The sequence below is a fragment of the Synchiropus splendidus genome, chromosome 2, assembly GCF_027744825.2.
Source record: "Synchiropus splendidus isolate RoL2022-P1 chromosome 2, RoL_Sspl_1.0, whole genome shotgun sequence".
NCBI classification, from domain to species: Eukaryota; Metazoa; Chordata; class Actinopteri; order Syngnathiformes; family Callionymidae; genus Synchiropus; species Synchiropus splendidus.
Window position 1 is genome coordinate 11324012 of NC_071335.1, and position 18591 is coordinate 11342602.

General features: G+C 41.1%; 1 protein-coding gene across 8 annotated transcripts in view; it reads right to left on the minus strand.

The window, feature by feature from the left end:
* adgrl3.1 (adhesion G protein-coupled receptor L3.1) overlaps positions 1 to 18591 on the minus strand; it is a 136062-nt gene that overhangs the window by 105797 nt on the left and 11674 nt on the right. For 7 of the 8 annotated variants that reach the window (XM_053854949.1, XM_053854943.1, XM_053854948.1 and 4 more), the window contains exon 3: positions 3661 to 3773. The exons of the other annotated variant lie outside the window; for it this stretch is intronic. In XM_053854949.1, coding sequence (XP_053710924.1) covers positions 3661 to 3689 — 29 coding nt within the window. In that variant the 5' untranslated portion in view covers positions 3690 to 3773. The remainder of the gene's footprint in view (positions 1 to 3660; positions 3774 to 18591) is intronic. 8 annotated transcript variants of the gene reach the window in all.

Sequence of the window (18591 nt, forward strand, 5' to 3'; positions counted from 1 at the left end):
ACCGCCCAGTAACGGCGACGATAGCAGGGACATATGGGTGGCTCATTCAGGCATGGTGAGCACATGAATGAAATGTCCTGCCGGAAATAAGGAATAACACTTAACTCTGGCGAAAGCTTCCCAGAGCTGAGATTTATTGGAAATAAATGTGCTCAGCTGTAGCATGAGGCACAAATGGTTGTTATGAAAATCCAACGAGGAGAAAACTACACCTCCCATATTGCATGCCATTATTGTAAGTGATTCTCGTCCCAATAGATTTCAGTGTGTCAGCAGAGATAAATGATTACACAAAGAAGGTCATTTTAAAAAGATACGGGATCTTCTCAGTCCTACACCAGACTTAATGAAACTAGTGAACTGAGACAGCCCTTTATGTAGTTCACTGAACACCCTATTTCCTCTGCACAGCAAAGTTCCTCTTATATTTTAGAGAAAAATAGAATTTATATCGCAATATACTGCACAGATTGTACCATGAACTGTAGTTCTGAGTTCATTTTAGTGTGATAGGCCTCCCTGACTGACATAAGTGCAGGGAAGTCTAGCGATTGTATTGCTCACCATATATCAAGCAACACACTTGTTCAAAAGGTCAGGAGTATTTTTGAGAGAAATAACATCCAATTTCTTCACTATTTTGGCAAAACAGAGCAGCGACCGCCCAACTAATGACTCCCAAACTTGTCCACTGGAGAGAATAAGTTGGGAGCCCAGCAGTGACGCACGTTACTGATCTCAGTAATCGGAGAATTTCATCTGAAGCTGTTGCACTGATGAATTACATGTTTTAACAAATGCAAACACTCCCTTTAATCCAAAACATTCTTCATGCATTTGCGGCTGTTTCATCAGTCTAGCAGATGTAAAGGAGAACTTGCCTTTGAGACTGAAGCTATAAAAGAGCTTGATAAACAACAAGTAAATTGTTCTTCACAACAACCATGTAAGTCACAGTCTTCCTCTTCTTCTGCCACATTCAATAGCTCCCAACAACCACATGAACGATAACATTTGACTTATATACAGTAGTAATGATAATAGAATATTTGTCTTATATTATGGACCTGTCAATGCATTAACAACAGCATTCTTTTCTTCATTCAGTCCTACACTGTTTGATCGTGACAGCGTGTGTGTCTGTGTATGTGAGTGTCGGTGAGTGTGTGCCATATATGTGTGGTAACGAGTCTTGCCTGTCACAACACACCTCATCCGGAGAGTCTTTCTATAATGAGGGCTGACCAGGGAGGCCTACCTTGTCAACAAATGTCACATGCGGACACACACGCATGAATACACACACGGCAACACACATACATCCAAACCTGCAGGAATGTCACCTGTATATCAGATATCAGGTGCCCTCTTAATATAAAGCGCTATTGTCCACTCTGTGACCACCCAGCGTCTTGCTCCTTTATAACACCAGGATGTTTGTGTATAATCGTATAACTACCCTTGTGGGGACTAATTCTTGGGAAAAAAAACACTTTTAGTTTTGTAGGGACATTTTGCTCTGTGGGGATTCCAAGTCCTAGCCTCAATTTCAGGATGAAAACATTTGGTACAGAGTCATGGTTAAGGTTAGCTGTTTGTTTTGGATGGTTAACAGGCTAACAGCGAGAGGCTGGGGAAAGCATTGTGTCAATGAGAGCTCCCCTCAAGGATCAAGGTATAAATCCACGTGTGTGCGTGTGTGTGTAGGTGTGTTCTGTCGGAATAAACACAAGGCTTGATCGAACCACCGTATTGGATGTTACCTCCTAATATTATTGCATTACGTTGACAGAAAGCAAATGACTGTAGGAGAAAGAGAGTGAGGACAAAGCCACGACCAGTTGCAATGAAACTGCAAGAGATGAGAGGACAGATGACAAGGAAGTAGGTCATATAGGTAAGACTCTCTGGAGTCTCTGTTCATGCTGGGCCTCGGCTTGTTCAGCTAATGAAGCAAGTGAAATGACTTTGGTTTGAATCGAGCAGTGCCCAGCAACAGTTTAGCCATCAAACAAGTCCGGCACTCTTGTTTTCTTCTGCGCCGACAAAGAGTGACGAATGAGGATAATTGCTATGACATGAAATGACTGTCAATCAGCCTCAAATCTATCAACGCTGATGCTGCATCATGACTCATTGATATGGAAGTGATTTTCTCATCGAGACATAAAAGAAACATCGAACGCTCGCCACCGTTAAATCCTGAGTTTTCATGTTCATGTCCTCTTATCACTGACGCACTATCATAAAGTTGAGCAACATCCGGACAACAATGAGGGAGTTGAGTTTGAGCGCATGGAAAATACGATTCCAGTGAGGATTTAGAAGAGCCACCTCTCATTCTGTATGGAATACTTCTGGGCTCCTGCTATAGATGTCCAACATGGGACCATGAGAGTAGCCTCAGGGCCAGTTCATAGACAAACATCCTCTTCACGATTACTTGTATTATTCCAGCATTGTTATTAATTATTATTTGTATTTATTCAATAATATTTCAGGGTCTCTGCTGCATGTGGACGTGTTGCAACGCCATGGTAAAATATGCCTCCACAAATGATTTTTAAAAAAGATGTTTCAAATATTGTATGAATCACTGCCATAAATATGAAGTCCATATTTGTGAACATTTTGCATTTTTAGTATCACCAATTCAATAACGCTGAATGGCCATGTTTCATTTGGGGTGCAGGGAATTGGGTGTGGGGGGTTGTTCCAGCCAGAAATCCTTTATTTCACCCTTGAAGTTGTCATTGTCATTGTTATCCACTTGCTCTGCTCCTCCTCTCCACACTGTGACCCAACTGTGACCATTCAAGTGCAGCAAGCCAACTACTAGCCCAAGTAGCGAGTTACACCCTCCTATATTAAGTATCTCTCGCGCTTTCAATGTGACCACCCGCCACCTTGGAAACTGTTCTGCCTAAAAGGTACACAGAGAGAGGTGTGGCCTCTTCCTTGACAGACGGCTAGCTTGGTACTGCTCTGCTCCTGAGATCCCTTCTTTCATTTGGCGTAACCATTTGTTCTGCTCTGTGCTGCAATAGCGAATGGATGGTTGAGGTTTTCAGCAGTGGCTGTTGTGTTACGGTTCCTGCGTCCCCCGCCACATCCTCAAGGACTTCACACTTACTCTGGTTAACAGCCTTGAAATGTAGACATTTGATCAGACTACTTTAATCTAGGTGATCAATCTAAAGAAGGTAGATCAACTTCTCCGCCTTGAGACTTTCGAGTCCCCCTGATGATCCATTACATCCTCTGACAATTCTATCCTTTAAAGGTAAGACCAAAAACGGGTAGCTGGACAACAAATGTTAAGGATGGGAGGAACAAAAAGGAGAAAAACCTCATGGATGCAGGTGGACATGAAGAGGCCAGGTGCAACTGGAGAGGATGCACCAGATATGTTAAGGTGGAGGAGGCTGGTGGGAGATACCATAAGAAGAAGAAAGACACACACAGTCACACACACTCAAACCTGCATGACCCTGTACAAACACTGGCACATCGCACTAGTTTTATCAACTTCATCTGTTCTCCATTCTTCTGTCTGTTCTCCTGCTCATTCGTGCTTGGTTGGAGAGCACAGCAAAGCTCTGGGGGCCATGCAGCGTGTTTAGCAAAATGGCATGTGTCCGCCGCGCCACGGTAAATTACCTCCAGTTCGCCTGCCACGGAAAGTTCATCCAACTCAGTAAAGCCCTCCTGTGTGTGAGTGGAGGTGCAAGGCCATGATGCGTGGGTGACGCTGGGGAAGCGGGAACCAGGCGCTGCAAAGGTAGGCAGGCGGGAAGAATTTTGATTGGAGTGAGCGTTAAACACAAACAGAGACACAGACAGCTAATTTCATTATGTGGAGCTGGATAAATGACTAATCAGGAAGTGCAGCGTTGGTGGCAGCTCCACTTGTGGCGCAGGGAAAGACAAGCCCACACAAAACCTCACATTCACCGCACTAACAAACACACCCCGGGAACAGCGTGAATCAGAACTCTGCCCTCATTATTGTCCAGCTGAAGCCAAGGAACGTGATTAAAAGTGAAAAGTCCCTCAGTGAGACGTGGGCCCCAGGAGGACCAAAATACATCCAAGATCAAATTGATTTGCGTTGACTTGATGTTGGCAGCACGTAGCCAAACTGAAGCATGTGCTGGATAATAAGTTAACTCGAACCTTCTTTTTAAAGAAAAATACTCGAGTCATGTCTCCACACATTTCATTGTCTGTTACCAAGCTTCGACATCCAGTGTGTGGCATGCCCGCAAGAAACACACACATCTACACACCCGTAAACGGGTCAGAGATATGTGGATGAGGGATCGGTCCCCCGTAGGAATGTGCACAATTGTGATCATGCCCCGAAGACAAGTGCTTGGGAAGGCAATTTATTTCATACAACACTGCTTGTAAATCCTTTGTGAGGCTTTGCAGCTGAGACGTGCAGAATGCTGTAGCCTTTAAGGTATAGGTCACCCCCACATCACTGTGACAAGTTTCGGTCAATTTGGAGCCCTCGGTTGAAAAGCGACCGCATCGGTTCATCGCAAGGTCTGGTGTTGTTCGCACGCTTTCCTATCATGATAATCATGTAACAGATTTAAATACTCCGTTTTGAAATCATGAATCAGATAGGGATACATCCACAGCTCTGAGGCCAAAAAAAATATTTCTGTAATTTCATTAAATATGTATTTTTTTATAATATTGTAGCACGTTAATCTTTTCCACCAAGTTACACAATATACATTATAATCTAACACAAGACTCTCATTGGTATTCCGACAATACTGCGATCTAGATGCCCATAAAAACATGGTTTCCTCTCTGAACTAGTTCAAAGCTTCAGGCTGAGTACCTCATCCTCTCCTCCCATGTTAGACATTCTCTGCCCGTCAGAAAAATGGGTCTGGGGAGACTCCAGCTTTGACCAGACCGCTTCAGCTTTCGCATGACTAACCCTGGCTGCTGTGAACACGCTTGCAGAAATCTGATGCACCAAACTCGCCCTGAAAATCCGCCGCTCAAAACCTTGACTCCACGGCAGCACTGTTTTGATTCCTCACAGCTGCTGCTCAGACTCCCTCAGCTTTTGAATGTGAAAGTCTAATCAACTCTCCATGCCCTCCAAGATGGAGAGTGGCAAAGATGTTAGAGTGGAGATGGAGTGAGGTGGATAAACGGGGAATAGGAAATAAAGTATGCCAGAGAAGAAAGACGATGCGGCAGTCAGAAGAGCCAGAGGAGGCTCGAGAAAAATCACGGACGGATAAGTAGGCATGCATGTGTGCTGCCCCATGTGTTTCAAACCAAAAATAAAATGATACATTTTGCACATGCTTATAAAAAGGGCAGACATGTTGTTGGAATGTCTTTGCCTGATATCCTCAGGTAAGTCTTTCACAAGACTCAGGACTGCGTCTGAAAGGTCAATTCTGGAACTGAGTGTCATAGATTGTGAGCAGGTAGATGTCAAGAGCTCAAAGACAAAACTGGGGAAAAGCCTTTTAGAGCTGCATCCATCCATTTCTTCAACCCATTTCCAGGTAGTGCAGATATCAGGGAGCTAATAGCCCAAGTCATGTCAGGCAAGAGGCCCGCACCCAATAAACTCACTATTGGCACGGATGGCAGAATAACAGTGTTCACTTTAAGCTTGGCTCAAACAGTGGACCTTTTTGATGCAGGTTTCTTTGCAAGTTTATGCAGATTTATGCATCATTTTACATCAGCAAAATGCTTTTAAAGCTGCCCTAATATGCTCTTCCGTATGTTCATCTACAGATGAAACATCACATAGGTATCACGGTGTGAAAGAAAGCTGTTCTATGTTTAGTTTTAAAAAACTGGAAAAGCACTCAGACAGAGTCAACGCCAGTCAGCCCCAACACAATGACAAAGCATCCGTAAAAAAAAATAAATCTTGATTCGGAAGGTGAAGCGGGTCACTCCCAGCATGGAATCATTTGTTCCTTGTCCCAATTCCTGCAAACTACATTCAAATCTATCCTTAATTATTCAAGTAACTTTGAACACAGACAGACAAATAAGAGGCAGTGAAAACATAAGCTCCTTAGCAGAGTAAATAAGGCTAATAAGGCTGATTCATTACCAACGCAATCCAGTGTGTGACATTAAGCACCTTGAAAAATGAAGAAGTGAGGAACTGCGCTTTAGGTGAAATTAAATAAATATTTTTAATGAACTACAGTAGTTCAGAGTAAAGGTTCGATATTCGATTATACGAATTTAGCTTAAAGATGGAAGAGATTCTTTTGCCGTACACATTGCAAATAGGAAAATGTACTATTTTGCCTCATGTAATTAAAAACAATAGTGTTTACGTTCCAGTTCGAACTACTGGATGACTCATGGCAGAAAAAAACATTACATAACGACATTACATAATCGATTCAGGCGTTTTATGAATCTATGTCGGGCCACACGCAGGAAAAAACAATTCAGATTGATCTTTTTTTTCACTTTTTTTTTTAACTCAGTCCCTTTGTTAAATATTAAATGTCATTGTGCACTTACTCCAACCGTCTGAAGCTATGCTTTACACTGAAATTAGTGTTCAGCAATGAAGCGGGGGAAAGGCTAATTCAGCATTCTGTTTAAAGGAGTACCATTCGTCCATGGTACAGTAATCGCACTGACTCGAACTGAATTGAATTTGAACATGAACATTTAGTCAACGTGACACAAGAATCCCACTCAAAGGAAGGTGAACCACCACACAAGTTTCCACTGTATTCTGCAATGTTTCAACTGTTTTATTCTGTCTTGAAGCTGCCTATTATCAACAAAGGAATAAGAACTTAATCCCTTTTAATCACTGTAATCTGCCTTAAACTGCTTCCCTGAAATCTGTGTGCTCTTTCAAGTACTACCTAAAAATGTCACCCGACTAGCTGGTTTGCATTTGAAATGTGAATGAATGTTTGTCTCACTCCAGTCACTCCCTTTTGAGCAAGGGGCAATTCACTCTTGAGGTTTGATTCCTTTATCGTTTTTTAAAAACACAGAAAAACATCTGCAACCGAGCAAAATGGCGATGGAGCAACACAGCGATCGTCATCGGGGCACGCACTGGCTCGGAAGCACGGCTCACCATCCCACGCGGGAGGAGCTGATGAGTTACAAAACTACCTCTGCTGCTATCAATTACATTAAATAGAGATACAGTGATGTGGATTTCACTGCCACAGCCAACATTTTTCTTTCTTTGATGAATCTGTCTACATGGCCAAACACTCCCTCATCGCCATCTCTGTATTCCTCAGTCACGGAGCTCTAAACCCAGTACTGTCACATTGGATTCATCAAATCTGTGCCTTAAAGCAACACACAGGGAGAGGCAAAGTTTTCTCTGTCTAATTGCGTTTGTGAGGGGAGGAGTGAGCAGGACAAAGTTGTCTAGTACAGTACAAAGAAGCGCTACCTCAGCAGTGATGCACCCGAAAAGAAGAGTCAGACAAACTGGCTGCATATGACACTCGTGGCCTAGATTTAAACCCTCTTCAAAGGCTTTAGCTCTGCAAGGAGACGGCAGCTTTCATGTTCAAATATACTTTTCAGCGCCAGAGTTGGACGTAAAAACACAACCTTATGCTTCCAATTCATCATTTGGTATCATCAGAGTCTGGCTGTGGGACACTACGGGGTGGGAATCTTCAGGCACCTCACGATTCAATTACCATTTAGTGAGAGTGATTTGATTATCAAAATGTTTTCACATTTCTTGATATCTCACTGTGACCAGTAATAATGAGACACAAAGAAATGCATTTAGTTCCATTATCTTTTATTGAACTAAAGGAAATGTGTTTCATGTAAACACTTAAAAATGTGCTGCACAGATTTCACATCTAAGTCAGAGAATGTGTTTTCATGTTTATTTCAATTACATCAGGTTTATCTGGCCACGCAGTTGGAAGCACAACATCTCCATCATGATCACTGCAGATAAACTATTATAGTCCAACATCGTTTCAGGAGACGTTTATCAGCCAAACAGAAAGACGCTTAAATTCACATCAACCGTCTGTTTTTCTGGGTTTATTGGAGAAGATATAGCGTGGCTTATTACACACACATTTGCCGACCGGCAGCTGACGCGAACTGAGCCACAGAGCAAACAAGTGGGTGCACTTCCGTAACGCACCTGATTTTTCGAGAAGCACACGGTATCTACTTCATTAGTTGACGTCACACGTCAAAACTATAAGTTTATTAATTTTACTGTTTGTCAACTTCAGAAACCACAAGGAATAGATGCTGTGGCGTCCTTGGTCAGAAGCTTCCCAAGAAGCCATTTTACGCAGCCCACAAGAGCATTAAAAAAGAAAAGTCTTTTTTACTTTAAATTCTTTAAAGAACTTTAAATTCAATATTTTTGAATAGCACCAAATCCAGATCAAGTCATGTACCATGTCATGGTACCATGACCTTCAGAGATAAGAGTGATCAACTGTTCGACAGGCTGTACTCAAAATAAAATTTAAAAAATCATTAAAAAAATCAGGAAACTTCCCCCCAAAAAATATCAATGGAGATTTGTGGTCTTATTAATGTAAACGCCTTGTTTAAGAGTTGTCATTTTAAATAGCAGCTTATTAGAATTAAAGCAAACTTGCACTTTCACTGGATTAAAACAGTGTAAGTTGAGGTTGTCACAAACTCTGTCAATATTATTTTGGGGTCAAATTGCGGCCGTGTGAGAGAGAGCTTCTTGTCCACCGACAAAAGTGGGGCATATTTCTGATAACATCAACAACTGTTGCTGTGATGTGACATAAATTACATTTTTTATTGAATTTCATCAAAACAGCGTCAAGATGGTGACCAGTATTTGGAAAGTTCTTTGTGATATATAGCAGCAGGAATCCCTCACTTACAGTTCATGGAGTTTAATCATCGATCTGTTTTTGACTAACAGGCAGGTTTGCCTTGGAGCGTCTTCATTTACTCAAAGCAGAGATAACAGGAGCAGATATAATGTGGCTGAAATATTTATTGAAAAGGACTTTATGTGGGCTTGGTTGATTCATTATTAAACCATGCAAGGGAAGAAACTAATGGACTAAAATCTCAAATCAAATGTCTCCGAACCAAAGGCTGTCAATAGCTTGAGAGAACGATGAAACCTAATAAGATCAAAATTCTTCATCCACTTCTCTTTCCATATTTTTTTTTTCTGCCACAGATAACAGAGAAAAATCACAATCACGCAATCCCTTTGATTCTTTCTGACAGCTGAGATGCTTTTAGCAGTGACGTGCATTAAATGCCTCCTGACAGATGTCCACTGTGATATAGGGATATTTGTCTGGCAAAAACGTGCTGCTAGACATACCAGAAAAGAGAAACGTTATCAGGACAACAGGCTTAGCTGCAGCAGGAATGGTTGGCTTCAGAACTCAGAAATGCAGCTTGAATGCGAATAAATATGTAGCGCTATTGTGTAAAAGCTCGCAGGTAAAAGCGTAGGCTTGTCATCGGAATTCAATTCAAATTGCCATTACCTTCATATGAAAGCCTATAAATATCATTCCTTTCTAATCGAAGACATTTGCAGGGGCTATTGAAATGTTGTCCGGCATCTATTTGCATCCCCTACCACAGTAATGACTTTTCAAGGTCTTTGGAACGCAGACCTCTATCGCGCCACTGTTCCATGATTGCAAGCAATGTGCTTATTTTCACAAGCCGGACCACAACTGTTGCATTTTTGATAAGCTGCATCCATCACGATTCCAGACTGGCAAAAAGCGCATGATACAATGAGCTCCAGCAGGATGTATGCGCAACGATTCTGAGGCAATCAATGGCGACAGCAAGGGTAAACACAGTGCTAAATGTCAACGACGCTGATTGCACCGCAACAATATCACCTCGGGGCGGGAGACCCAAATAACCAAAATCAATAATTTCATCATTTCATATTCAAATCACACCACGGAGAGGTCTGGATCCTATTGCAGTCTCATATCCCTGGTGTGCTGATGTATTCCAATCAACAAGGCCAATGCATGAAGAATGCGGTGATTCAAAAGACCACAACATGTGTCTGCATTCTGGAATGGATTTCATGTTTATTCCCCTCTTTGTTTGGCGGCACACGTGTGAAAAGATGACACGGGGTTGACCATATCAAAGCATGTTCGAAAGCATAAATTTCTTTACACACTCTCTGACAATGGAAATGTGTGACCATAAAACATCGGTGCTGGTTTTGTTCAATATCCCTCCAAAAATACATACTGTATGAGCTCATCATTTGACTGGAGCTCTGCTTGGCGTCCCACAACTTCCGTCCATTGTATCCTTCACAGACTTCAATGCCAATGCCTCAATGTGACGATTTTTGTTGCATGTATCCTGCTGTCTGTAATCTTTATGGTGTGTCTGTGATCTTTATGTTTGTCTGTGATTGTATGTTGTGTCCAGGTCTGTGAGAACAGATATTTCATCCATGCTATATGTCTCGTACTGTAGCATATTTGACAATAAAGTTACCTTACCTTACCTTACCTTACCTTACCTCAACCCTGGAAAACCATGGATAAGTTGAACAAAACAAGTGAATGAATTGTCATTGTCCAGGAGGTTTGATAACTGACTCACTGTAGAGACTTAAAAATAGCATAACATGATGCAAATTAGGCAGGTAAAGGGGGACACATGAAAGATTTTCAAAATTTTAGGTGATATTTTATCTGTCAGGGAATCCACACAAGATAAAAAAGTCTGCTATGGACTACACACATTGAGTCCGCCTTGCCACCCATCATCTTACTATACATTTTACTATACATTGTTTCATTTTAAATACTTCTTATTTAAAGACTCGCAACATAGATCAGATCATGAATCTTATTTCATGTGGTGAATTCTTTGGTAACATAACAATGGATAAAACATATGAAGACACTGTATTACAAGGTGTTTTTTCAAAATCCATAAAACATACTGTTAAAATGTGTCAAAAGAATCTATTTTTAGAAAGAAAAACAACTATATAAAAATAACTCATAATTTAGAATTTAAATGAAGAAAATGAATGAATATATCATCTTGGCCAAATGTAGACACTGTTGATGGGACCTGTGTGGGGCACAGAGGAGCATATAGACTCCTCTAAATTCCACTAATGTGTTACAGACCTCATTGTTTCAGACTTATCAGGTTTGGAGAACAATGTTTCAAAATACTTTGTACAATGTTTAAAAAAAAGCAGAGCTCTAATAGAATGTATTTTTAATAAGTTTGATGACTAAGCTTTGTACCAAGAAAGCAGAACGTGTTCCACCTCGATTTAAACAGCTAACAAAGATCTGACCTGTTTCCAAAAAAAAAACAATATAATCCGCAGACAAAGAAAAGGTTTTTATTAAAAGTTCAAATAGGAAAAAGCTTAATAAACTCTCAGACAGAAGATCAAACTCTGAGGACACACCAAACTGCCCCTGAGCTTAAAAAAAAAAAAAAAAAAAACCTTGTGTATTGTTGCAGCCGGTTTGCCAATTTGCATTTGATTTGTATAATGTGTTCGTGACGGTGGCATGGAGAAGAGCCAAAGGAACTTAATCATCTTTGATCCAACAGGAGAACATTCAGATTCATATTCTCCCATCAGCATGTAGATTGGACCAAATGAGTAGATTTATATTTTTCATATTTAATAATTAATTGTTGAATTATGCAGAGGGCTTAAACGCGTTCTGATAGAACCATCTGTTGTGGCGGTGAATTTTCCATGCTAGCATTTCCAGCATGGAATGTTTAGAGTCCCTGTAATACTTGAACAAGTCGTGTTTTCGTTGGAAAGTACACCGAGGCTTCTAAAATGGAGAGCAAATCACGACAGTGTGCGATTGGGATAATCACTCTGGTAAACAGACACAAAGAGGGAAAACATCTGTGATTACAGCTGTTCATCATCAGCCCATTCTATCTCAGCACATTATTCCAGTTTACTCTCCGCCAGACTGCATGGCTCAAGCGGTAAGAAAGACCCCTAGCACTGCACAAGCTTTCTCCTGTGACTGATGGCGAGACTCAAAGAAGTCACTTCAATCCTAACTATGTTTCATTTAAGACGATAAGTGAAAAATATTGTTCACGACCTGATGGATGGCAGATGTGGGAATATGCATGATGCAGTAAACCCACAGTAGTAAAACTAGTGGAGTTTTACCTGATGGTTTATCGGCCTGCTGGGAAATAACACCGGAGCAAAACCTGGAGCTGAAGGAGGTGTCTGTCTCAGCTCTGGGAGTATGGCGGCAGCGTAATTTATGCGCGAAGCTCTAATATGATGGATGATGGGAAATGGCTATTAAGTGTCTGGAATTTCATTGATTGTTGGATTGTTGTTATCATAGCTGAAGGTTGATATTCAAGGTTGTGCTCGACCGACACTTCTGGCAGACTATGCATTACACTCTTGATGCAAAATGTTAAGTCTTAATTTAAGATGTCAGTTTGGCAGCAACGAGTAGTCAACAAAGTTGACGATAACCACCTATGAAATAAGTCGTGAGCAGCTTTGTTTGTCAACTAGTCCTGACGTCATCACTTCCTATGTGTGCATGCGAAAGTCAGAGCAACAGAAGCGTAACGGTGGAGGCTCTTGGACTGAACAGGCTAAGTTCTTACAACAATGAATTACACATATCTGTATTATTTTTCTTTTTGAATTATTATAACACTACAATCAAACCATGTCTATCAACCTGTGCACGACGTGAGTCGACTAATTGTTAAGATAGTTGGTGACCAGTCAACTGCCAAAATAGTTCGGAGATGATGGAGGAGGTTAAGAGGAAGCACGGTGAAAGTAGCTCTGTCATGACAACACATTTTGCTGGTCAATAAATTGTCCCACAAATGATTTCAGATCAACGATGATGTTGTCAACATTATTTTGAGACCAATTTAATCATCAATGTAATGATAATGTACAAAAAATGTATGTGAGTACAGCCTTTAAAATGTAATGTTTTGAGATCGAAAATATCTGAAATTATTATTATTAGTAGTAGTAACAATAACAATAATAATAATAATCAATACAAAATGCATTCATGGTCTCAGATGACAAAACTTTAACTTCATAAAAGTGTTCCGGTGCTTGTGGTTCAGTTGAGCTGCCTGGTTTTTGTTGTCACCACATGAAGCCGGCTCCTACATGTTGTTGTGCTCACCTCGACCATGAAGTTTGAAGACAAAATGTTCCCACACCGGGATGATGATCATGTTTTCTTCTAGCTTTACTTCCACAAAGATACAGAATCTGGTGTTTTTGTCCCTGTAGAGCTCGCTAACATGCTAAACTGTGCTAATGCTCGCTTGACAACTAGCTGTGAGGTGACCAATGAGAAACGTCACTCATTCTCACGTTCATTCTGCTGTGGCACACATGCAGCCGAAGTGGTGTCTGACATCGTGGGCAGAGTGAACCCTCCTGTCAGTGAGTGAAGACGGGCTAGCTAGTAGCTGGAGAGACAAGGATATAATACACAGTCTTTTAAATTATCATACGATTGGTGAAGATTTTGGGAGCAGCAGAGAAGCTGTCATCAAGCTGCGCTCACATTTGTGGCATCTAAGACGGCAGAGTGGTATGTGTTGTATGTGCGATCCAGCCTTTTCATAGATTTTACATTTCAGAAAATCAGCTTGAAATGGCTCTCAGCAAAAGTAGGGCGGAAACAGCGAGTGGTTTTCTGATTCACCCTCACAAGAGTCATTATGTTTTCCAATGAGTCTTCATCCAAATAAATGCTTTATTCTCAAAAGAATACACAAGACACAAATAGATCTTTGAGCTTGTTGACAAAGAGCATCTTGATCCCTGTAGTGGTTTTGTGTTGTCAAGGATGTGCGTGAGGGAGTTGGTCCCTCTGCAATCAGTTCAGAGTGCATTCATGTGTGCACACTTGAACTTCCATGAGTGTGTTGCTAAGCGTCGCTCTGTCCCCTTGGCAGGGAGGAAAGACGCATGTGTGGCCGAGGTCATGCTCTTTGATACGGCGCAAAGAGGAATACGTCCCACAATAAACACAAAGTGAAAGAAATATAGCAGGTTCAATTAACGTTAGCCTCTGCAGCGCAGGATCGCTGACAAGTGGTGATCCCGCGAGGGGGAGGGGCGCCACTTCTCAATGGAAGGAAGTCGGATCACATTCACACAGTCACACCTGGGAACACACTCACCCAGGCTGCCACTATTGGCCACCGAGCTGCTCCACTGGAACAGTTAAAGGTTAAGTGCTCGGAGGTCACAGCCTCGCTGGTCGTAGTTGAGGGATTTAAACTGTCAGGGTTCTCACAGCGGCTGGAGTCCTGTAGTTCTAAACTATGACCTTTCAATTTATTTCCTCCGAGCCTGCTTGTCATTGTGCGTCAATACATGACTGATGACAAAACCTGAAAAGTACAGAAAGTGTTTGCTTTATAGACAGATAAATAGATAGAATTTTCAACCGGCTTTCCCCTTCACCTTATGTGTGTCCTTCCTTGTGTATGGCAGATGTGTGTGTCAGTACAGGAGCACAATGGCCCATCTGCTGTTCCCACACAAAAGGCTGTTATCTTAGGCGCATACACACATGCATGAAAACCACAGGTGATCGTTCAACTTGTACCCTTGACTGGCGGGAGCCGTTCTACAGCTGGAGTTCAGCGGCGTTGAGTTGAAGGGTTTACAATATGGGGCCTATTGTGTCCAGACAAAAGCTCCAACACGCAACAAAAAGGTCACATTTTTGGACAATGCACAATGCAAGTTTTGATGGGTGAGAGGGGGTGGAGGCGTAATGATGTGTTCTTTTCTTTTTACATGAAGTTGAAAGTTGTAGAAAAATACAAATCAAATATTGCAGCTATCAAACCACAGCCTTTATCTAAACCGAATACTGGAAGTGATAATGATGACATTGAGTTGAACTGTATGGGTGTGAAAAAAAAGGCAAAACAAATTACAAAGACGCGCAAAATCAAACGTACTTTTGCATACATGTTCTTGATTTGTTTCCAACACTGCTCAATTTTGCAAAACTTATATTCACAAATATCGCTGATAGCCCCGCCACTGAGCATTTTGATGGCTTGTTCCAAATGGTTAACTTCCAGGCCTGTGTTTGAGACTCTGACACTGTCTCAGACTCAGCGCTGCTTAAATCGGTGTAAAAATGGAGCCCAGATTTATGATTTTTTAAATTTTTTTTTTGCACAGCACAACACAACCACATGGTCACACCGTGCCCATTTTGAAGTCAATTCTTTTTTGATCATTTTTTTAGGACTGTTTGACAAACCACATACTAGGATTTAAGCCTAAAAAGCAATACATAAAGTCAAATTCATGATTTTACAATAAAGAAATTTTTATATGACAGCTGCTATATCACCCCATCCTTACAAGTATGATTTCATCTAAAACTGGTAACGCCATGGGCCTGTTTTGATGAGCCAAAATGCACTATGTGGCCTTCAGAAAAATAAATTACCTTCCTTCAAAAAAGGAATGAAAGTCAACAGAGAGCAACCATTTTACACTCCAGCTACACGTGCCTAATATCATTTTAATTTCCAAAATGATTCTTCCCGTCAAATCTTTGGAGTGAGATAACCTTGGTGTTCAATAAACACATCTTAATTAATCAAACTGGTATTACAAAATATTTTCATGACATAAAAGTGAAAAGATGTCCTTCGTGTTTACAAACCGTTCAAACCAAAACCAAAGGGCAACATTCAGTCAAAATTGATAAATTCAAAAACTGCAATTCATCAGCCGGATTGGAGGAGACAATATTTCGAATTAAAAGGAAGCTCATAAATTTGACATTTTACAAGCCAGACTCAGCCTGTAAACTCACTGTAAATAAGTTGCAGTGAGTGGTTTCGTGGGCAGTTAAAGATCTTGTTGTTGTGCTCAGGCTGATGTCTTCAGGGAACAGCATCCTGATTGAAATTAATTCAATATTCTCGCTCTTTAATGCTATGTTTTACACACCCCAGGGCAACTCATGAAGAGAGGAAATGTGAACGACCACACATCCTCATCAAATTGTCTTCCTGCACTTTTCAGGGAAAAAATCTGTTTCTTTTCTTTATCATTGCTTTTTAAATTCATGTTAAGACACCATTTTGACAGACAACCTGCAAATATAACCTACATACAGTGAAGAGAAAAGCACCTATCATTTTAGTTGGCTTCACACAAACATTTCAAAGCCAAAACATGTTGTGAGAAACACAGACATTAATTTGTTCCATTCTTTTAGACCTCTCTTTGTATATATTTTGAGCAGAATTGCTTTCTAAAAACAGTTCTGCGGCATTCAATTTCCGTTGTGATATGATCTATTTAAGATTCTTGTTTCCATGTTTACACAATCCATCTTTTCAATTAGTGCATCTTCTGACTTTCTTCTGTCCTCTCACAGCGGCGAACAGCCTCACTATATGATTGGATTATCACTTTAAGAAAACACATTTGTTTTGCCAATTAGAGCACTTTCAAGCACAGATGGATCCCGGAGGTCTCCTGGGACAAAGATGAGTCACATTAGGTCTCTAAAAAGCAGAATCAACGCCGAAGCATCTACCAAAACAAAGCTCCAGGTGCTTGTGAGTAAATGAACGATGAAGGATATAAACTTTGAATGCGACTGAAGTGAAATGTGTTGAGGTTTTTGTTTGAGGAGTTGTAGCACAAACAGTTTGGATAAGGGAACATATATTACCTTTAAAAAAAAAGGTCTTCTTCACATGCAGCATATTGACTATTGTTCATTATAAAGCACCGATTACCATCTCACTGAGGCTGACCATATTTTACCATGGAGTGGCAACCAAAAGGTCTCTCTCAAGGACACCATAATGGCCGTAAACAAGCAAGAAAATAGTTTAATAATGACAAATCATATTAATGTGACGTAAAAATCACTGGGAAACACATCTGATCATAATCAAATGAATTCCTTTCCTTCAGAATGTTCCTTGAAAAATGACTTCTTGCTTGTTTTAATAACTGGCATGACCTTATTTAATTGAAAACATGATGCAAATGGAGGAGGCTTACTTATGTTGTTACAGAAATCCAATTTGGGACCTAGTTCAACTCTCGAAGAGTGCAAGCAAAATGAAATGATTTGTTCATTAATTTTCGATGTCGCTTGCCAGCTAGGTGAAAAAAAGACAACATTAGCACCACTAATTAAATTGGTCTAACCCACGGCTCATGGGGAAAAAAACGCTTTTTTGTCCACCGGTGAGAAGCTTATGTATGAATAAAATGCTATGAGGGTTTATTTTTAAACGTTGTTGAGTGTAATATTCGTGTCAAGTTTCAAGGTACTAGTCCGTCTTCACTCGCTGACAGGAGGGTTCACTCAGTCCACGATATTAGACACCTCTCCGGTTGCATTTGTGCCACAGCAGAATAAACAGAGTGAACCCTCTTGTTAATCACCTCAGAGCAAGTCATCCAGCGAGCACAAACTCAGTTTAGCAAGTTAGCGACAGCCGCGAGGAGCAACACAAGATACTTTATCTTAGTGGAAATAAAGGGAGAAGAAAACATGATTGCAAAGCCAAATGCCAAAGCCCCGGCGTGGGAATAGTTTGGCTTCAAACCTAATGTGCGAGGTGAGCACAACAATGTAGACGAGGCAGCTCGTGGTGACAACAAAAACTGTAACACATCCAACATGCACGCTCACCCGAACTACAACCACCACAGCCGTCTGAGTCCGTGTAAGTCTTGTCAGCTAGGACTATGATTGTACTGCATTGTACTGTATTGTTCATTTATTTATTTTATGTAAGATACCGAAATGAAATGCAATACGAATTAAGGGTAAAATATGAAGACATTTGAAATACAATGGGAAAATACTGATGAGAAATAATATTCTTTTATAAGGTGAACATCGTCATTTTACCAAAGCTTCGTCCTGTTCAGAGGTGCGGGGAGTGCTGGTGCCTATCCCAGCAGTCACTGGGCAAGAAGCATGAGTACACCCTGGACAGGTCGCCAGTCCATCGCAGGGGTCAGACACACCATTCACACAATTGTCCAATTAACCTGGTGAGCATGTCTTTCGACTGTGGGAGGAAACCGGAGAACCCGGAGAAAACCCACGCACACACGCTGAGAACATGCAAACTCCATGCAGAAAGGTGGTCAGGGATCACTAGGCCGCTGTGTGGCCCTAAGGTGTACACAGTCATGGTTGGTATGGTCTCAAAATATTGTATATCGGCAATAATTTGTGGGACAATTTGTCCACCAGCATCCTAACATGGCTAGTATGATCATAAAATAGCTAATCTAAAGTCATCTAAAATGGACCCAATTAAACACAACTCGCCCTCATATGATTGAAATAAAACAAATGTGCTGTTAACGTTCATCTGAAATAGCTTCAAAACATTATGTGAATGAGACTCCGGTACACCGCATAGCAGTCCCCGAGTGTGGCATAGCGACCCTTGACCCCCACCCTCACGGTAGTGAGTCAAGCAGACGGGAATTTTGCATTTTCTCAAGAGCCAGTATAGCTCTTGATTCAT